This window comes from Chamaea fasciata, unplaced genomic scaffold, assembly GCF_029207755.1.
Source record: "Chamaea fasciata isolate MVZ Bird 193981 ecotype frontalis unplaced genomic scaffold, bChaFas1.0.hap1 SCAF_2, whole genome shotgun sequence".
Classification (NCBI taxonomy): Eukaryota; Metazoa; Chordata; class Aves; order Passeriformes; family Sylviidae; genus Chamaea; species Chamaea fasciata.
Window position 1 is genome coordinate 11818083 of NW_027094087.1, and position 22886 is coordinate 11840968.

The 22886-nt window shown below is 36.3% G+C and overlaps 1 protein-coding gene across 1 annotated transcript in view; it reads right to left on the bottom strand.

Moving 5' to 3' along the window:
* Positions 1 to 3213: 3213 nt before the first annotated feature.
* The window catches only part of TMPRSS15 (transmembrane serine protease 15), a 51459-nt gene continuing 31786 nt past the window's right edge, over positions 3214 to 22886 (bottom strand). The window contains exons 17-27 of the mRNA XM_066206772.1: positions 22757 to 22882; positions 22161 to 22292; positions 19565 to 19675; positions 16535 to 16667; positions 12685 to 12780; positions 9388 to 9437; positions 8771 to 8945; positions 6995 to 7176; positions 6685 to 6780; positions 5642 to 5781; positions 3214 to 3986 (exon numbers count right to left, since the gene is read on the bottom strand). Of these exons, the coding sequence (XP_066062869.1) occupies positions 3831 to 3986; positions 5642 to 5781; positions 6685 to 6780; positions 6995 to 7176; positions 8771 to 8945; positions 9388 to 9437; positions 12685 to 12780; positions 16535 to 16667; positions 19565 to 19675; positions 22161 to 22292; positions 22757 to 22882 (1397 nt within the window). The 3' untranslated portion in view covers positions 3214 to 3830. The remainder of the gene's footprint in view (positions 3987 to 5641; positions 5782 to 6684; positions 6781 to 6994; positions 7177 to 8770; positions 8946 to 9387; positions 9438 to 12684; positions 12781 to 16534; positions 16668 to 19564; positions 19676 to 22160; positions 22293 to 22756; positions 22883 to 22886) is intronic.

Here is a 22886-nt window from a genome sequence, read left to right on the forward strand (position 1 = left end):
TATCTTTGCATAAAAGTTTGATACAAAATATTTGTTTAGTATTTATTTGTACACTTAACACAGTTTTTGAACCTCAGGAACAAACATTGTTTTATTTAATATTAACATGGCTGCTAACAAAAACAGCCACCATGTTGTGGTATCAATCTGATATGGCAAAATTCAAGGATTCATCCAAGTCCTTTGCTGTCATAGAATGAATTCATTTTGCCAGGGAATGACTGTAACTTTTTGTCATATTGGCCCAAGGTCGACATAAATAACTTGGAAAGTGATACCTCATTAATGGTGTGTCCTTTAAAGGCAGCTTTTACTTGTTACTTGAGTAAGATATTTTTCTAATGGAAAAAGATTCACAGTGGGCAACAGTTTAAGAGTAAAATCACTGTTTCAGTAAGTCTACCCAAAAAAACACATTAGAAGTCATTTAAATATAGCTAATAGTTTGTTCGGAATAATGTAATGTTGGAACAGAGAGAAGACAAAGGCTTTTTCTTTGAAGTGGCACTCATAGATTGATTCCAACATTACTCTGACTGTCATCTAGAAAAACATTAATTATATTAATTGATGGATAGATTTAGAGGTAACTGTGATGCATTTAAAACTTCTAGAGTTATGATTAACATCATTAATGTCCATTATCTTTGGTTCCTTAAGAGCTTTCTGTGCCTTAATGTTGTGCTAATCATTAGGAACAGTCCAGGGTGATGGCAGTAGCACTGTGGATCATTTGTTGGTGACAATCTGGTGTCAGAGCAAAAAGTTAAGGGGTTTTACTGCCCTTGCAGCAAGAGTTCAAGAGCTTGAGTTCAACCTTGCTGGCTTTAACACAGATTCATAACTAGCTCTGGGTGAGTGTTGGGGAGGGACTGACCAAAACAGAACTGAAGGGTTGCCTGCACTGTGCTGCCTGATGTTCACCACATCATTTTGGAGACAAATGTGTCTCAATTTTTCTGGGTACAGAAATAGTATTGAAAGTTCAGTGCCATTAATACTAATTGTGCAATTAGTTGCTAAAGCACTTTTGGAAGTATCTTAAAGTTGCTGTTAATGCAGTCGTTTTACTTCCTTTTCAAAGAAAACTCCTCCCGTAGTTCAGGTTAAATATTCTTATTCCTACTTATGTTCTCTAATTTTTCCAGTCAGTAGGAACTTCTCTCTTTGTTCACTCCCCTACTTCAGTTTCCTTTGCAGTGAGAAAATGCTGTGATCCTACATGATCACCAAGACCAGAATTGTTTTTAAATTGATGTAAATATTGAATAACACAGCTGAGGGGAAGAAAGACCTTTTTCTTGAGAAGAGTTGTGGTAAAAAGGACTTTGTTTGGTATTGTGTTCTTGAAGGACTAACTCCTTTTAACTTAAAGATTAACTATTTCTTCACACTTCCACTGATTTATGATTCCAGTAATCAATATCCAGAGTAATGGCAGCAGAAGTGATTTTGGAGCAGCAATGAAGATACCTTCAGGAGTATTGTTTACAGTGTGAAAGGGATGGCTGGGCAAGAATTGGCACAGACCTGTCACAAACTCTGTGTGAAGGCAGATGGAGAAGAGACATCCAGTGCTTCTTTTGTAGTGCACTTAGGTTTTATGTAGAAATAAGAAACACTGGCTACAGGGACAAAATATTCCCGTATTTATCACCATATCCATCCTCTGTTTCAAAGCATCTTGGAATTGAGTCAATTGCAAATGATCTGTTCTGCCCAAGTGTTTTAACATAGTATTGACTGGTTTCTCCACAGGTTAATTCACAGGCAGCTGAATCCATGGATGTTGACCAAAGGCTAGAGAATGTGATTGACTAAGGTTATGTTAGTTTTATCTAGACATAATTAGTTGAAATAAAATAGCTTTTTAAATTAAAATAGTTCATATGTCATATCTTTTTATGCCAGGTTTTATAATACAGCTTTTTTCAGTCTGATGAGATGGTGTATCAATGTATGTCTCAAAATACATTTATGCTTTGCATTTTAGGAAGTAAGAAAATGCACACAAATACAGTTCTTACTATATTCCTGGGAAGCACATTTTCTAGTGACTGGATCTGCTTTTAGTTGGCTTTTGTATTTCATTAACAGACTGAAACACAATAGGCATATATGGTAAATAATGCAAAAATCAGGTCATATTTTACTTCAGCATTTTAATCTAATTGCTTCATCCAAATCAATTTATGCTGATAGAAAAATGCTCTACTTTTCAGAGTAATAGGAGAAACAGTGCTTCACTATGAAAGATAAAATTTGCAACTTTAATATTTTAGTGTTTAAAAACTGTGTATTTCATATGAGAAATTGTGTCTAAAACACCTTCTTACCTTCTGTCTGTCATAATTATGTTTATCTGTGTTCTTTGTGATCACCTGTCTCTTGATAAAGCTACATATTTCGGTCTGGACCTAGTTCTCTAATGCTTACAAAGACCTGAAAGCAGTTTGGGACTTGTTTCTTTGGTTTGGTTTTAGTGGTGTTTTTTTTTTTTTTTTTTTTTTTTTTTTTTTTTTTTTTTTTTTTTTTTTTTAATCAATGTCTGCCAACCTCTGTTTGCAGGCATTTCATACCTTCATTTAGGGTTGCAAGAACCAAATCCAGGAGCTTACCCCAATCATACACCTGTGTGTATATGTGTAGATACACTTACACAGTAAGTGAGAATACATTTTATAGTTTTGGTGCTGTGGAATGATAAATACATAAAGTCCTACACTGGTCTGAAAACAGAAATAAAGAAGTGCATCACATTATGCTAAGATACTGTTGATTTTAAGGCGTTTGAGCAAGTAATTATATTTTAATAGAAACCATTTATAAAAAAGCTTATGAAGATAAACTTCTTATTTTTGTTTTAATATTCTTTCCCCTTTAGAATGCTGTAATGGGGTACCCTGCTAGTTTTTTTATAAAGCACAAAATATGTATTGAAAATCACCAGTACGGAAAAAGCATGTAATATAGGAACACTATTATTCATGAGCGAGAGCTGGTACTCATTATTGTCAAATGTTTTTAAAAGCATCACTTTTTATGAGAAGAAGTTGCAGTATTGTGAGTCTGTGGTTGGGTGTGGACAAGCACATCTCTATAATTGTTTGAGTAATTGCCAAGCACTTGCCTAGAAAGAAAACTGAAAAGCTCTGTTCAATCCTTTTTTAACTCTATTAATTCCAAACACATTACACAAGAGAGAACTTTTGGCTGGCATTCAGTTTATTCATTAGAAAGCAGCATGATCCATGGTCAGCCTTTCTGCACAATCCATAAACCTCATTCCAGAGCCTTTTGTAATAGGCAAAGCAGAGGAACTCCCATGAGCCCAGTTTAAAGAGAGAACATGCACTTTCATTTTGATACGCAGAGAGATTGCTGGAAAGAGTTGACTTTGCATTAAGATGAAATTGGACATTGAAAAACACAATGTAAAAACATAAAACAGATAATTCTCCTGATATTAACAATTTTGATTCTTTTCCACTACATTTACAGTTTGCATTTTTTTTTATTTCCCGTGCTTTGTAAAGCCCTCCACTGTGCAGTTAATGCACTGATGTTCAAAGAATCTGTTTTCATATATAAAACAAAAAGTAAAGTGACAAAACTGTTTATTAACAAAACTACAGCACCTCTTTTGAAATACTGTATTCACTTGGAAATGGGTCTCATTAACAAACAGAAGTTACCAATGTTTTCCTCACCAAGATTTACATGTTTATTCAGTTTCTCTGTGAGATTGAAATGGCAGCCTAGTTTTCATCATTATGCAATGTCTTACTTTCAACATCTAAATTCCATTTCTATAATTAAAAAATATCAAGCTAATAGATGATGTTTTTGATCCAGTCCACAAACATGGTGACTCGAACATACACTCCTGGTCGCTGGGGAAGTGCACACCCTTCGCCAAATGATGTTACACCAACCAAAAACCACTTGTCCCCATCTTCGAATGTGAGAGGGCCACCTGAATCCCCCTGCAATAACAAATTCAAAAGTTAAAAGTGAGCGGTGTCAACTCTGAAGCAGAGCTTGTTTATGATGTTCGTTCATTTTGTTTCTTAATCATAGGTGCACTACCCCTGTATGTCCTGAGCACCAGGAATTGAGATCAAGATGAATATTTCCATGTGAAAAAAAAAAAAATCTTGAAAGGATCCAATTCTTTTTTCTTTATTTTTAAATGATGTGAGCTTAGTCTGTTGTCAGTCTTCCAATAGAGGACTGCACTTCAAGAGATTTTTTTTATCTTATTCCTCTTATGTTCAGCCCTTCATATTTCACAAAGCCTGGGTAAATGTGGAGGGTTTTTTTCAGTTGAATATATCCAGCCAAAACACAGTTCTATTTTAAGTCACCCCACAGTTTCTTCAGTTTCAAATTTAGAGAATAAAATAATAAGACTTCCAGAAGAGGTGCCCTTTTCTCTCACCTTCTTTTCAATAGTTTAGCAGATGTAGCTTTGTAATAGAGACTGGACTTGATTTAGCATGAGTGGGAATGAGTCAGCCATGGGTATCTTGTTTTGATGAGAAAGAAAACAATTACTGTTTTTCACTGTCTATCGAGTTAGTCAAACCAGTATTAATTGTATCTTCTCCAGACCCTGTGAATGGATCTTTACCAGAGAATTCTGCAAGGACTCAGCCATTAAAATACTTCTGCCCATAACTCTAGGGCATCCCAGAACATTAAAGGCTGTGACAGCAGCCTAAAGGGAGATGTGCTATCAGGACTCAGTTTTTCATCTTTGCTCATGGCTGACTGGTCATTGATCACAGTGCTGGTCACTTGTACTCTGTATCAGCCTGTGGTCCTACACTGATGTTGGTTTGTTTGTTTGTTTGTTTGTTTTTGTTCAGTATAAGGTTCAGAAACAAAAACGGGAAAGGAAAACCATGAGGGGAAAGGGCATTAGGCTTCAACACAGTCCTTGTTCTAGACTAAACTGGGCAAAGTCAGGGCACGTGGTGAAGGCTTGGGTTGAGAGGGCAAGGCAGTATGAAAAATTATGTGAGAGTGCTCCTCAGAAGCCAGTGTTCGTGCCACAGACTCCATATTGCTGGCATTTGGCAACCACATCTGAGTACCTCTTCAAAGAGAAGTAGTGAATTATAAAGAGAGCTGGAATGGATAAAAACTAAACCCACAAGAACATACATCAGTGCAGAAAGGCAGCCTCTCTGAAATACTGTGGTGTCTGCTTAGGAAAGGTCTCCAGAGTCTACAGATTTTGTGGAAAAGCAGCTTTGCTCTCTCTTTACCTTAATGAAAGATTTTTGAGACTTCATTCTATTTGATATTTATTTCTCTGTTCTCTGCATTTCCCTAAGCACATGCCTCTTTCCTTTTTGGAATTACTCAGCAGGAATTTTTCAAAGCCAAGTGCAGAAGAGTTCCGGTCCTGATATTTATTTCCCTCCATGGTTGTTTATGCCAAGATGACACAAAAAAATATTTTTTTTTAAACTTGTATCCTGAAAAAATATTAAATGGGCAAAATACCCTGAGTAGAAATTGCATTAATGGACAGGGATTGTTCCGGTTTTTGTGAGTGGAGGATCAGGGAGCATTTTATTCAGTAACCAGATAAGGTTTGTGCCAGCAGTGGAAATTAGTTTCTTCTACTTACCTGGCAGGAATCTACTCCTCCTATGTCATATCCCGCACAAAGCATATTCTCCGTAATATTATATTTTGGCATCCATTGCTGGCATTTTTCATTGGAAAGGAGAGGGACCTCTGCTTCTTGCAATACATTTGAAGTGGGACCTGATGAAAATACAAAGTACATTTACCTGCAGCATTAAATGCCTGCATCCCGCTGGGAAAGCTGATGGTTTTGTTCCTGTTCCAGCATGCTTGGCACGCTCCTGAGCAGCAGGAATCCCTGCTTTACTGCTATACTATTCAGGCTTATACCCCTGTAACACAGTCACTGATTAAACAGGTCTTGTTAACTGAGTTCTGTCTTTCATTTGTGTAATGGGACTGAATTCGGTTATAATTAAATCAAGATTACTAAAATCAATGGCTGTGAACTCACTGTGGGGAGATATAAGGGATAATTAAAGGCTTAGGAGTGTGGGTTGAACAGTGTTTCCTCACTGTTCATTGTGAAATTTTGGCTATTTAAAGTTGGGTTTTTTAAAATCTTTTATAAATTTCTACCCAAAATTTTAAATGCAGTTTAATGTAGAAGTCAATGTATTCAACTGTGGAAGTGAAATGGCATGCTGATTATTTCAGAGAGACTCCAAATCTGGAGCATATGACATACAAACAGAACATACATTTCACACTGCAGTCAGTTTTCTTGACTTCTGAGGAAAATGATTTGCACATTGTCAGAAAGACTAATCTTCCTCTTCCCCCACCCAATATCTGGAACCAAAATGTACATATTTCATGTTGAGAAAAGTAGTCATCATAACTTCTAAGTGGATGTAATAAGCTTTCTTCATAGTCTAATGAACTTAGATATGCATGTTTTCTTTTAATAAATATAACTTACCATTTTGCTTCAGAGAAGGAACAGTGGACTGGGTTAATTTCTAAATTTTCCACTGGAGGAGTAACTCTCTAAACTATTTGACCTTAGCAACTCCTATGGAGCAGGTACAGGCTTTCCTTCACAGCTACATGCCTGTAGAATTTTCCAAGCACATGACCCACCTTCATTCTTAATGTTTCCCCAGCCAGCAATGGAGCAGTTAATTCCTGGTAAAAACTGTTGATTTTCCTCTGGTAGGCAGATAGGTTGTATGTAATCTGTGAGCAAGAAACAAGCAGTCAATTTCAACCTCTTCCCTGTATTCAGGTTTTTATAGAGTCACACCAGAAAACTTTCTAATTCAAACCCACTTTTTTGGCCAAGATATCCAGGAAGTACTGATCAGACTCCCTACCACCCTCATGCTTAGCACTGTTTTGCAATATAGAATCAATGGGAATAAATGGGTCTCTTGGGAGAATAGAAACTCACCTGTGTACTGCACTTTCTGTTGAAGGTGCATCAGAGCAATATCGCTGTCTTTTGTTTCCTTCATATAGTGAGGGTTTATAATTATTCTGTCGATGTTGTGAACCACTGCTGGAGGCTTTTCAAGGTCTGACTGAATGTACAAGCCAAGAGCTGCCTTCCAGCGCGATGGCTTTAGCTGTCTCCTAGGAATTGCAAGGAGAGTGTTCACAATTAGGAATGATTAATGAAAGTTTTGAGAGACATGTGTCAGATGAAATGCTGATATTTAACCTCATGGTAATCCATGGCATTTGCATGTTCTGTCAAATGAACAGAGCAGAGTAGATGTGCTTAGAATTCCACGAGAGTGTTACTGTCTGAAACATCCACGCTGCAGATAGGTGCTGCTGATTTTTTTATGGTGAGCTTATAGTGCATTATTTATAATAAATTAATCAGACTGTGGTGCAGAGGAGGAAGATACTTTAACTAAATTATCACAGCTTTTAAAATGCTATTAAGAATACTGCTGACTGCCCAGTAGGCAATTAATATTGGTCCCAGTGAGAAAATTGTATTAGAATGTCTAAAGAATAAGAGGTCTGAGATGTTGTTGGAACTGCTGCAGCTCATACTCAGAAAACTAGTCTCTTAGTTTTTAATTCCAATCAAAAAAGATATGCTAAGACAAAATATGGCATAATCTGCTTTTTTTTTTCCTAACCTACACATGCTGGTTTGAGGCTGTATTCATGAGAGAACTTAAATATTTGTTGTTTTTTAATCAACCACATTATGGTTTAAAAAGTGCATTTTCAGCCTGATTGTTGGACTGAATTGGTTTCTGCTCATCTTTTGGTTTGATATCAAGAGGGTCTTTTGTTCTAAACAAGGAGTGTTCAAGTTAAATGTTCAGAAGGTGTGAAACTGCAAGCTTCCATTTAGGAAAATTCTAGCAGCGGCAAGATGATAAAAATAAATTTAGTTGAAAATAGAAAGGGGATTCAAGTGAAAAGGAAGTATCAAGACAATTGTGGATTTATTGTGTGGAAACTAACAGGGCTTAATCCTTTTCATTTTAGTGTCTTTGTGTGGAATGTAGTTCTGTCATGCCGTGAAGCAGCATTAGGATTTTGGCACAGTCTCCATTGCCTTATTATTTAGCTTTTTGTAGTGAAAGCTCTACTCTAATTTTGATTTTTCTCTTTTTTTTTTTAATTGTCATTCCAGTTTCTATATGTCTTTTATAACACTTGTTTTTATCGTAGATTTTATGAAAGCAAACCCCAGAAAATATTTCAATATGCTTCACTTCTTTGAACAGTACAAATAACACCATCAAGAAGATATCCAATATTGCCTAATCAATGCACATAAATCAAGATTCATTTCAGTGATGCACAGTAAATCATGATCAATCCATGATAATATACAGGAGGAACACTGGGTTTAATTTACGAGATATGATGTCACCTTTTATACCACTGGTAGGAATTCACCTAATTTATGGAAGCCCACAATAATTATGGATTAAGTACCAATGCTCAGTATTAACACCACACATTTAAAGTGCAATTCCTTATCGTTCAGGAAATGTTGCTTGATTTCCAAAATTCTCTGCATGAAAGTAAGGACTGAGGATTTACCAGGAAGTAAAGGACCTTTCAGCCGAGCCTACAAGTGATTCAAAACATGGTAATTAAGCCATTAAACCAGTTGTTAATGTCTCATATCAGTGTCACAATTTGTTGATAATCAAATGCCTTCTTAATGAATTTGCACATAAAAGAACATTACCCAAATACACAGTGTGCTGCTGTCACCAGCCACTCATCACTGACTAGGGAAGCTCCACAAACGGGTTGCAAATTAAACTGGAGTGAAACTATCCAAGGCCAAGCCCCTCTTCTGGCATCACTTCCACCTACAATTCTTGTTCCATTATTCTGAATTGCCATGTGTTTTCCACAAGCTATGATAAAGCAAAATAAAACCAAATCAGATTAAAAAAAAAATCAAAGGGATGGAACATATTTTATTAGACTAGTCAGTTTTCTTGGGAAAAAAAAGCTTTGTAGAATCTGGACTGCTATTCAAAAATACTGTGGAAAAAGGTTTGGGTTTTTATAGCTGAAATCAAGATACAACTGTCTAACTTGGATTTAGATGTTTTCTTTCCTCAGACCTTCTGGAATTTTTATACATTTATTTTAAATATGTTTTCACTACAGATCCATCTCTAGTGCGCCCTTAACACTGAAATTGAGTGAAGACTACATTTTCCTGTGTTTATGTCATGAGTATAGCATTTATAACCCATTCCCTAACCTTTCCATTCAAGCTATGAACATTAGGCTTTATGGTCTGAACAATTTGATCTCTCTGTGAAATATTCATGGATTTTGTGTACTTACATTGAATGTTACATTGCAGATGAATCACCAGGTTGTCCAAACAGTATTCTCTAGAATGAAAGTACAAATAAATCACAAGTATCTGCACATCAGATAGCTCTGACTGTCAAATATATATACATACACAAATTTATACAATTGTATATAGAAAAGTACATTCATTTAGGAGTATCAGCCTGTTAAGTACAACTAATGCTACAGGTTTAAATTACACTTTAATGATAAATATACAACATTATATGTTATACAACTTTAAATGTACACATTCCTCTTCACTGGACACTTAATTGATTTATATTATGGAAATAAAATAGACTCTTCTGTTTTAGGGAAGTGAGTCATCTCTCCATGACAGACTTGCAATAAAGTTATAGCTGCCTGTGGTATTTTTTCCCACCTTTTGAAGTGTTTTCAATACCTTACCACTAGAGATCAGTGTGGCCAAAGAATTTAAGAGGTTAGTTTTATATCCCTGTATCATTTTACTAAGAAAATAATGCTACTGTAAAATACATAGTTGCATATGCTAGCTTAGAAATTATTTAGCAGAGATATAAAGCCAGAGCCTGAAGAGCACAAGACCACAGATCAAAACTGCTCAAGCATTTCTGATACCCAAAGGTTTTAATATTATGTTCATAGTGTGTAATGAATCTCAAACACCTGGGACAGCATGCGTGCTAGCAATTCAAATCTGATACACACGGAAATATGAATGAGAGGAAGATAGAAGACCAAGCTCTGCCAACAGTTTGTTTCCAGTGAGCATTTCCGTATTCCATTTTTAAGTGGACAGGTGAAGGATAGGGAATGATGCATCCCTCACTGTGTTTGTTCTAAAATTTGATATCTGCTGTGAGGGAGATGTGACCCAGTAGTTTCCCAATGGCACAGTGGTACAAGAAATAAAGTGGGAACAGTAACCACCCACCGACTCCTCAGTTAAACCTTCACTGTAGTGGGGTGCAAATGAGATACTCCTCTGGCCCTGAATAGTCCCACATTGCCATTTTCCATTTCAAGGTAGGTACCTAATTTTAAAGCTGAAATCTAAAACGTGGAAACCAATTCCTGTGACTTGTATTCAAATCTGTATTGACTTCATAAGGGTGTCCCTTTGTAACCAGATAAACATCAAGGACAACCAGAAATGCATAAACCCACAGGAAACCAACACAATCTTCTGCATAAACTTCATAGCAACTAAATACCCTTATCCACAATGCCTTCATAGACTTTCAAAGGGGGGGTCAGTGGTGCTGTATACTAGGTACTTTTTCTGATCCTACGCTTTCTCATAGGTAGATGCCTAAACTACCCAAACTAAGAACCAAAATGCCATATTTATCCCTATAATTTTACATTTTCAGTATGAGGGGAGTTGCCTGTCCCACTACAAGTATCTGCTGGGTGCTTTAGTAGAAATTACTTCATTTGCCTCTGCTTTTTCTTGTTTGTGGAGCTAGCTTTCAGCGGGAAGAACACTTCCTTGCCTACACTTCAGCCCTACAGTCCTCAGCTGCCTCTTGGTCAGCACAGGAGTGGCCAAAAGGCACCAGAGGCATGTGCTGAACACCCTCCTCTATGCCTCTCTGAGTGTCAGCTGTCAAGCAGCATGCCAGGCAGAAATCTGGAGTAGTTAGGATATCTGTGAGCATGATCTTCAGAACTGGCAAAAACAAGTGGTCCCTGTGGAATCTGCTCACAAGTATCTCAAAGGCAGGATCTGGGGCTCTGACAAAGCTATCCTGCCAAAAATCACATTACCCAAGGGCACCAGAGAATGCTTTTGCTGTCTCTGTCACTGCAGTTTTCAAGCCTTATTATATGTGCCCTCCTTTGTTTCAGTGGTGGATGCACTTGAATAAAAAGCAAAGACAATGTGAGAAATACATTTTATAATTAGATTACCAGTTAATGAATTCAGTTGCTTAAATTATCAAATCTGTGTGCTCTTTCTAGCATTCATTATGTGTACAAAAGCCATGTGTTAATCTGCTATAGTGTCACCCTGCAAAATTATTCCTATCAGCTGTCCAGAAGAAACATGGGAGAAGACACCTTTTTCTGAAACAGAAATACAACTAAGATAAATTAATTTATTCCATTTCCTTCTGCTTTAATCACTTTTAGTGTTTAATAGGTATTGGCAGAAGACATCTTTAAATCATTACTGCTCTTCAGGATGTCTCGTGGGAATGCTGGTTTAGACATTCACTCAAGAAAAAAAGAAAAATAGCCTCCAATGATATTCGATTAGTTTAAGATACTTTCACCACCCATAAGAATGATAAATGTTTGGGGTTAACAGAGTATAATTAGGCCATGAAATGTAACTTTTAATTTTTTTTCTTGTAGACAAAATAATAGACCATAGAAAATTAAGAAATGTCTCTTGCTTTATTACTATGTGGTATGTTTATAAGGAAAACTGAAAGAACATGGACTCTTGCTATCCTCAACATGTTTTCAGAATTTTAGCAATTAGTAATTTTCTGGCTCAGTGTTCTGGTAGAAATCCAGAAAAAATTATACAGTAAACCCTCTTGTAAGCAGAAAACAGTAATTGAAGTCATTACAATTTTTTAAATTGATGATGGCAAGCTTTTCTCGTTGGGAGTTGCATTGTAAATCTCACCAGTTCCTGAGGATGTAATCCTGGGCTAGTATCACATTTTCATTTAATCTACAAGAAAATACCATTTTGTAGCACCCTTCAGAATCACTTCAGCTGTTATTTGGACTGAGAAAGGTTAGATACAATCAAATGTATTCCGAGGATCATGTCGTCTAATGATTCAGTTGTAAATTGTGGAGACAAATCCAGCAGTCATTTTTTGAGTGAGGGTAGTTTGTTTAAATATAGATACCCGTCTGTGGATGACTTAAATTAGCAATCCTCTGTATGTTTAAAGTCTATATCAATAAAGTCAAAGGACTATAGAGTGTGACTCATCATATTTCAAGAGATGCCTTGATGGATCACATTTTGGAGTGCTTATTTTTCTCTGCTGATTACAGAGAGAACCTACTGTGACAACTGCTCTGTAACTATGGGTGAATATCACTCCATCTTAATTCTTCTATATTATATATAGGTAGTCTTAATTCTACTACCTTATGTACTCATTATTTAGAGATTTCTGGATAAGAAATATTTTGCTAAAAGAGCATATCATTTTCACAGTAAATGTATAGAGATGTCAATTTGGATTTGAACTATGTATTAATGCATAAATAATCAACAACATACTTAAAGACATTGTTTGTGTGAGGAAGAAACCTCACTGTACCCACCTTTTTGTAAAAGTTAGGCTGTGGTTACCTCCTTTGGTGATGGTGACAAATGGGCCATCTCCAGTTAATAATACTGCTGATGTCATTTTTGCATCCCTGGGGCAAAAAAGACACATGCATATTTTTAGACATATACCCTATTCCACCACTGGAGCAATATTTAGGAAATAATTATGCTGATAGAATATACACCACCTTTTGTTTTTTTTTTTCCCTGGGGTTTGTTTTTCTTCTCAAATAATGACTCTTTAGCAGGAGATTTTTGAGGCTTGAAACTTGTTCAGTTTAAAATGTGAGTCACTTACTTCCAGTCTTACATCTTATTGTAAGATTTCTAATGCTACAAAAATACTGAAAGAGACTTAGTTCCTTTGACAGCAGTAAATATTTATTTTGGCTTTTCAGTGCCACAGTGAAGGGTTTGAAACACCTGCTCTTAAATGCATGAAGCTAGAATGCCAAACAGGGCAGTAATAGCTGAAGCTTGGGGTATCACAATCTTGTTTTTTTGAGGGGTGCAGTTATACTATACTGTCTAGGAAAGAAGTGAAATTATATTTTGTATCATGAAGAATCTAGTGGAGTAAAAAAGAAAGTTAATTTTCACCTCATAGATCTGTTGAAATCAAAGTAACTGTGGAATAAGTCAATAGTGTCATATTTGCTATTGAGCAGGACTGGGGTGTATTCATAGAGTCACAGAATCACAGAACAGTTTGGGTTGGATGGGACCTTTAAAGGTCATGTAGTCAATTTAAAGGCAGCAATTAGTCTATTCCTTGACTCTTTTTTTTTTACTATTATTATTTTTTTTTTGTAGCAATGGCTTTTTGAACTAAGGGTTCTATGGACTGTTGATGAGACAAATTGTTTTGACATTTAGAATCCATACCCAGATTTACTTTAAAATCCATTCTGCATCACGTACTTTGTGATACTTCATATGGCCAGTTTGGAACACACATATCTATGAAACATATTTGCTTTCCCTTGAGAAAGCATGGGGGAAAAAAAAGATAGCTGCTGTTAGACAGCATAATTTTTTTGGGGGTGACAGCCTCCCATCTTGCCCTTTAGACTTAGGAGCAAGCAGAACATTTGTTTAATACACAAGGAGCACCTGCAGGTTTAATACACAGGGAGCAATTGCATTGTGTCTTCTCTTCAAATGCAGTAAATCTCGCTCTCCTGGGAAGGATGAAGTCTGGAATCTGCCTGCAAATCTGCTGTGTATGAAGTAAAGAGGTGTCCAACAACCCTGCTGTGCCACCAGGAGAGTTGCATGGTCCACCTCCTGGAAAAGTCACTTCTGCTGCATTTCTCAGCCTGGAGGTACCTTTCAGACAGTCTGAGAGAGCAGTAAAGTGCCAAGCCAGGCAGGCGGAGTCAAATTCTATAATGGAGAACTTCGCTGAGACCAGCAAAGTACTCCCAGGAACTAAGTTCCTTCTGAAGAATGCTGCAAGTTCATGAAGAAAATAGAATGAAGGGTTTCAGAGTAAAGCCTAAACTCTCACTCCTGTTGGAGTTTTAGGTGTGACAAAATTGCCAGGTCTACCCCCATTCCTGGGTACAATTCAGCAAAGACCCAGCTGGCTCTGGTCCCAGGGAAACAGGATTGTTTTGCATCTGCCCAAAGGAATGGTGAAAAGCTCAGTGTATGATTTTCTTGGTTCCAGGAAATAAGATGCTGACAACAGATTTCAGCAGTGCTGTCAGATGCACACAGCTAACAGTGCAAGCTGAGCAAAGGATTCTTTTCATGATTATTTTCAGAGCATCAATTTGTTCATCTTGCACCCCAAACATTAAGAAGATTTGTAAATTAATTGCCTAAGATGTATTTTGTATATGCATGATGAGCATGCCCCCCAGACTGGCTTCTTGTTTGGTACAAATCACAAATGCAACAGTCACATACTTGAGAAATGGAGGCAAAAGGATTCACATGTGAGATTTATTAGAACCCGTGAGGAGCATTGCGTTTTCTAACCCAGGTACATAAATAATCAGGATATGATACACGACTCCTATCAGCTCAGTCCTTTTCATAAATTAAACAGCAAATGAGACTAGCAAATTTATAAGCAATTAATAGTTAAACTAAATTGTCCTAGATGAACTTTAGCCTGTCTTTCTAATAAAGCATGGTCCTAGGTTGTAATTCAGTCTAGGAGCATGAACTAAAGCCTACTCAGGACCTATTATTGCAAACATCCATTTGGTAACAAATATGGTGACACTTATGAGCAAATATACTTCTACAGGGGGATTCAAGGGAAGCAGAATAGTGTGATGTTCACAGGAATTACATATATATATATATATACATACACCTATTCATATATGAATACATAAATATAGACACACACATATGATAATTTTGTCCTATGTTCTAGCTGCAGTAGGTTACAAAAATGTGATACAAGATAGGTTTAATTTTTTTTTTCTTGACAATGGGAATATGTAATAAACTGAGAAATGGAATTAATAAGAAGTAACTAGGAAGCTTAACAAGAACTCTTTTAACAAGTGCACTTGAGCTGTTTATAGAGACAACCTGAAAGATATTGCCAGAGAATGTTATGGGAACAAAAGCATTAAGTAATTTTTAAAAGGTAGAATACCACAGATGGCAAAGTTTGTTGAAGCCTATCAAATGTGTCAATTAAATCAGTAGATCGCAAAATTACTTCTGTCCAGAAGGGAAAGGAGGCAGGGCAGGGGCAGAAAGAATCAGAGGAAGAAGGCCACTGGCCACTCTAAAGAACAACGTATTTGATCAGAAGCAATTTAAACATAGTTTGTACGTTCTTACATGCATGCATACATAAATTACAGTCAGGACTTGTGCATGTAGCTACCCGATATCTATGTAAACTCAGTACTTACCCAAAGGAAAAAAAGTAAAAAACCCAACAAACCAGCTGACATTCATCCAATTAGAAGCATTTTTGAAATAACACTTGGATATTTTTTAAAGTAATTTTAACTCTGTGATTGCTACAATAAATTTATCAGAAAGGGATTTGTTGGCATCTTTCTTTGGTCAGAGACAAAAATAATGAATTGCAGTCTTAGAATTTAGTTTGATTATTAGTTGGGTGAGTGACATTCCCTAAAAACCTCAGCACTGCAGGAAAGCTAATTATTATTCAGTGGATGGCAGTGAAGTAGCACATGATGTAAGTAAGGCCAAAATTTAGGCTGTAAATTTTACCATAGATTGAAAAATGCAACGCCCTGCACTCAACAATCCCCATGTTTCCTCTGAAAATTCTTCTGAACAGTGACTAAAGCCAAACATATTTTTCTGACATATACTTCCCTACTCCATCCCTGCTCTAAGCCTACCTCGAGGGAAATTCAATTTCCTCTCCGAACAGCTCAAATCTAATGATGGGTATGAAGTGTATTGGGAGCCCAGTAGCAGAACATCCAATTGATTATCTCTACTCGGAATGAATAGTAACACCACAAAAGCAAGCAGCCAAGGTTGCTGTTGGCTCCAGCTTTACTCTTGAGCAATCCTTATGAAAGTGAAGATGTAGATGATGACATAAAGTGATAAAAGTGTGATGCATCCACAACACTCTCCCAGTGTTCTCCAATATGTGTCCTCATGCCCAACCTGCCATGTTCAGAGTTATCAATCCTGTACTGAATGTCATCAAGACAGGGTTTGCCACACTTTCAAATTTGTTGGCACACCAAGCACTCCACTTGACAGAGACAGATACATTTGCCGTTCTGTTGGAGAGTACAGCAGTAAAATGAGGAGGAAAATGCCAATATACACTCAACAAATCTGCAAACAAGTTACAAAGGACAATGAATATTTATCACTCACCCCAACCCCAACAGCTGGCAAACACTGTCTGAAATCTCCTCACTCCAACCATCTGCACAGGCCAGATGCCACATCTTCCCAATCCTGGCCTGTACCAGCCCTTCAGTACTCAGGGAGCCATTGAGTAATCTCACTGGAAAACAAAATGGGCAGAAGCATTTTAAACTGGTGGCAAACCACTTTGCTCCCCAAGCAAACAGAAATACAATATTAAGATTTATTGCTGCCAGTGAAGAACACAAAAAAAGTTAAAATGCATTGCAGAGATAATAAACCCAGCATCTCCAGGATGTTATGTTCCCACAGGAAGGAAATGCTGTTTTTATTTTCTAAATTTCTGCCACAGGAGTTTCATACCTTGTATTTTGCAAATGTCTCAGAAATTGACAATAAACTGTACATTTTCCCTCGACTCTAAACAATACATTTTTTTCTTAGTCAGCATTATATAATTTCCAAATAATGAGTGAAGCTTTGGCTCCATGATGCTCAGTAACACTGACTGGAAGTAAGGCTTAAATAAGTTTTGCCCAAAAGAAAAAAATAGATTTCCAGTTCCAATTATTGTGACTTTTCACTGTTTTCATTGCAGTTTTAGTTAAAACATTCTCAATAATTAAAAGGTCATTGAAAACCAGTCCTCCTATAAAAATTTTTCCCAAAAGAAAATATTCAGAACAAAAATTCAGAAACTCATTAACTTCTTGGTAAAAAATCTTATGCTTTGGACTAAGAAAAGGCTTAGTCACTAAGATAAGTGACTAAGGAAATTGGATTGTAAGGTCAACAGATTCACATGTATACACATGTGTATAAAATAACACTTTTATTATATAGTATTTATATATAATAATGTCATCAGAGTCTCATGTGTCTTAGCAGCTACAGCTGCATTTCAGGCAGATGTCAGGTATTGCCACTGTGAAGTAGAGGAAAGCATGTAATGCATTGACATTTACTGGCTACCAAAATATTTTATAAGAAAAAAATCTTACTTGTGCAGAAAACCTTATTCCACCAAAATGCTTTCAAAAAGGGTACCCTCAATAGTAGAAAAAACAAAAAAACCCTAAATAAACCCAAACAAACTAGATTTTTAGAAATGCCTCTGTGACACCTGGAGTGCATGAATGAAAGAGATTATATACAGTGATTAATTAATGATAAATGTAAGATTAAATGATATTAAATTTTTGAGCTTCTTAAAAATACTGGAATTGTATGCACTTCAAGATTTCTCCAAATTACTTTTGACACCTCTCTTCTTGAGAGAACTTGAACTATAGCTCCTTTTCCTTTCTCCTTATAAGATCCATGTTCTTCTCCAAATACATTATTGATAAGACATAATAAAGTCATTGAGGATCCAACAACTGCTTAATTCAGATATCATATATTTTAGAATTTTGGAATTTCTTTGCAGTTCCTGGTAGTTTCAGAAGTTGGGGGATTTGAAAAGACAGTTTTTCTAGTTCATATTGTCTCTTCTGATAAGATATTGAAATTGGTTTCAGGAAAATGAGCAAGGCTTTTGGACTCTGGAAAGACTCAATGTGAGAGTTTCTAATTGAATTTTCATTTTGTTTAAAGGCATAGATTGATTTAGCCAAAGTTTGGATTAGTTGGGTTTTTGGAAACAGATATCCCAGGCTTTTCATGTGAGGTAATTTGTTATGAAGTAATAGGCAATCAGTGGCAAAATAAATCTTTGGGAAAATGTACATCTTGTTAATGTAGGTGATGGTTACCTTGTTCAGATCTTCTTCAGAAATGACTGGAAGAAAATATTCAAGTTTTCTTTGCTTAAGGAGAAACTGAAGTGAATTTTATTCTATACATTTTAAAAGAAGAATATTTTTGCAACAAAATAGCCAATGGCACTAATTTCAGGAGTGAATCTGTGTCTTCAGCCATCTATCTACCTATCTACCTATCTGCATGTGTTTACATATGGCATACATATTTTTATATATATGCATGTAAAAAATGTTGCAATCAGTGGACTGTCAGCACACACCTAAAAACATATCTGATCCCTATAGAGCTCTTTAAAACAAAGGGATTTTGCTAAGCTTAAAGACCACTTTTAAATCTTCCGTTAGCTCTCCAAAGACGATTGTGAGAAAGAGCAGCTTAACTGCTGTGCTAGGCCAAACATGATCTTAGCATTAGTCTTACATTTAAATTATTGTTTTAGAGAATCTTATTTCCCTGCTATGTGAAATGAATTAGTACACTGTACACATGCATTTTGGAGAGAACCACTTTACCAGAGACGTAAGGAATAGCAGTGAAAAAGGGATGCTGATTTTTAAGCTGTGCCATCCATTCACCCCATGGAGTCCAGGTGGGCTGGAAGGTGTCATGTGTTATTGTTTGGTTCCACACCCACAAAGTTATTTAGGAATTTCCACCAAGAGCAAGTTTATTCTCTACCCTGAACTGCAGAATTTTTACTGCTGTGAAACTCAAACTGATTACAGCAAAACCCAGTAGAATTTGGAAATACAAAATGAATACAGAAGAAAAGCATATGTTGAGTTTTCATTTAATTTTGAGGCCATTATAAACAACTACAGTTTTTGGGCACAGAGGAGCTTCCTACCTTTTCCAGAGTCCTTCACCAGATTCCATACACTATTTCAGAAAAGTGGCTGTTTTCCCAGCCCTGACAAACTCAATGAGATGCTGCTGTGCAAATTGGCATGGCCTGTTTGCGTCTACAGCATTCTACATTAGCTGAGGCCCTGTGGCTGCTTTCCTAGGCAATTCCTGCCAGGTATGCATGGCTTAGGTTGGATACTAGGAAAAATTTCTTCACCAAAAGGGTTGTCAAGCATTGGGACAGGCTGCCTTTGAAGTGGTGGAGTCACCAGCCCTGGCAGGATTTAAGACATGCAGATGGAGCACTGAGGGACATGGTTTATCACTGAACTTGGCAGTGCTGGATTAATGGTTGGGCTCAATGCTCTTAACAGTCTTTCCCAACCTAAATGATTCTATGATTTCTTTTTATGAAGGAAACCTTACTGCATTTTGCTTCATCAGAGCCATCTTCACACTGAGGTACGTTGTCACACAGGTTATGCAATGGGATGCATTTCCCACTCCCACACTGATGCTCATCAACTGTGCAAGCCCCTGAGGAGAAACAAGAGAGGAAAATTAATCTGCAGTTGTGAGGAAGGTTGATGTTCACAGGAGATCTTACAGTTCACCTGAAGAAAACTACGTAGATAATATGAAGAACCTTTAATTTCCTTTTCTTTCCATTTCCATCCATCTCTCTTTCAAAATAAAAATAATTTTCAGATAAATAGAAACTAATCAAGAATAAAATCTGTGGTACTCTGCCTTGTAGCTTTACTGCTCTAGTTAGAGTTGCTCAGTTAGTAGTGTTCTTCCATTGCAACTAATAAACATGGGAGCAAAAAGTCAAATTCTGGCAAAAGTGACTGATGATTTAAATTTTCAAATGCTCAACATTTTCATAAGTTTTGGAGACCTTAAACTCTGTCAAGTCAAGCATATGAGCAAAGAGGCAATGAGAGCTAAGAGCCTCCTTCTGAAACCTGTTAGTAAAGGTGGAAGAGACAAAAGTAAATGGAATGAATGAGGAAAGCATTTATAAAAGTAGGATTAAGCTACTTCAGAATCAGTTATACAATAAATAAACAAAAGCAAATGAGGGAGATAGTAAATGTAAAGTTATAATTCTTTCTCTGGCCAAAGTGCATTTTTAATAGCTTCATTTGTATTACAGGAAATATACAGTCATAAACTTAAATTCTATCAAAAAATTGTTTCTTTTACCTTCCTGGACTTACTGACAGACATATTTAATTATCTAGAAGTCTTATTTAAGGCAAGATAATTTCTTTACTTCTGAATTTTTAATATTCCTGTAAAATGATTCATTCCTCTATGAGCATAGCCTGCATCAAATGGAAGGAGAAGAATATGGTTTATAAAAGGCTTTACCAGATTTTCACACATTTAATGTCCATAACTAATGATAGATATTCCAAAGAACTTAGTTCTTAATTGACAGGTTTTTTTATTACATTGCATACTGCCAAAATTAATTCTGTTAAAATAATTCTTACTTTTAAAAGAACAATATTTCATAGAAAAAAAAATAAGATACAAAGAAATGTCTGCTTTTCTTCTAAAGTTAATTTATTTACTGACAATCCTTTTATCCTTAGGCCTGCATGTTAATGGTATTAGTCTCTGTCCTTTGGCTGCAAAGATCATGAATAAGCAAAATTCTTTTGCAAATGGAACTTTTTAGATATATTCAACCAGAACTGGCAATGGCCACTCTGGGAATTCTGCCTTGCTAAGCTTTATTTTCACTTTATAAAATATGGGCAAGGCTGGCCCAGCAAGGATGCTGAACCAGCTAAAACAAAAAGGCAGAGAGTCGTTGGACTGAGCAAATGTGATAGAAAAGGCAGAGCCAGAAGCAGCAAAATTGTCTTATTGACATATGAACTATCATTTCAGTCTTGCACAATGAGATTAAACAGAGTTAATTTTATGAATTATTAAATTAAAAATTATATAAATTAAGATTGTTAATTTTACAAATGTAGACTAAAGGTGAAGATTTAAAAAAAAACTAAGAAAAGTAATATTATTATTACTACTCTGAATCCATAAAAAATCTACCACTGGTGAAACAAACTGGGAGAAACTTGCCATTTCTGAGAACTAAAATAAGAAAAAGAGCCTAGATCTTTGCTGACTTTCTGTTCAAATAAATGAATGGTACTTCGCACATCTCTCAACACATATTGCTTTTTCTTTCTCTCTGTTTCTCTCCTGACAGACTTCCATAAACACAAAGCCTCTATTTAATTCAGTCAAGATTTGGCCTAGATTTAGTATAATTATTTGTCCTGCTAAGCATATTACGGTTCCATGTAATTTGCATTATGCTTTGTTTTGCATATTTTGGAGAGTTGATTGCTGAATTATGAATGACAAGTCTAATTGCAGTCCCCAAGAAAATCAAGAGCCTTCCAGTAGGGGTCTGGCTGGAGCCAGAAACACTGCTGTCCAAATATTTGAGAGACTAGTTCTTCTCAGATTATTCACACACCGAAGACCAAATTTTTAATGATGCAAGAAGGACCATTTTGAAAATACTGATCAGAGTTACCACATACAGTTTTCTCTTATAGTGCATGTTATCAATAGTAAATATTTTATAAATGCACATAATTAAATATTTTATAAATGCACATAAATTAAACACACTTTAATGACACCCTGAGATTATTTACAAAATGATGTTTTATCCTCAGGTTTTTATAGTGGATAATTAGTGTTTACCTTCTTAATATCTGCAAATATTTTGGTCAAAATACCGAGTCAGTTTTCCACATCATATCACAGAGTTGCACATGATCATAGACATTGCCCAATTACACTAAGAAACAAACCCATCACTTTTCATGCCAGGAAATATAAAGTACAGATGATTAACCAGCCTTTTTCTCTTTAACATTTACATTTTTCTGCTAAGCAGATGCTGAGAGTCACTTTGCACTCACCATGTTTTCTGAAATATATTCGGCCAGCAGTATAACCTCTTGAATACAAAGGTTCAGATGCTTACCTAGATGGTAGCCAGTAGTAAAATTTGCAAGAAATCCCTTCCTTGTAATAGACTTGTCCGTCCGGAGGATCACTGTCATTTGGTTTGTTGTAGAGAAGACATCTGGCAGTGGGCCTTTCTCTGTGTAGACAGCTGTTCACCAGGAAAACATGAGTGCATTCAGCCTATTCTGTTCATATGTATTTCAAAATGTTTCAGTTTCAAAAGCAAACACTGCCACCACAGGGATGTAGCTGGTCCCCCAAACCTGACTGCTGCCAGACTGCCATGGTCAGACCCCAACACCAGGTTTGACTAATCAGCATAGAACAATGAGAGCTCAGCTAAGAGATTATCCGTCTGTTTGTCCACACATGTAAACAGTCTGATTTGCTGAGACGTGAATTTCACACGGATTGCATGGAGAGCTGAGTGTGTGCAAATGTTTTGGGAACCTGATGCCACATAGAATATGCTTTCTAAAATTTTCCTCTGAATTTCTAAGGCCCTAAAAATGCAAATGGAATGAGAGGAATTTAATTTCCTTGGTATTATATCCATCAGTTTGCTCCAGCTGTCTGATTACATTCATTTTAGTATCCGCTGCTGCTACTTGCCCAAAAGTAAGGAATCTGGTCCTCTGCCATCTCTGACTTCAACCACGTCATGAATATTTTCCAGATCAAAAACCTCAAAATGAAGTTGGATGTTTTTTCCATTTTCAGCATTCAAGTACCACACACCTGG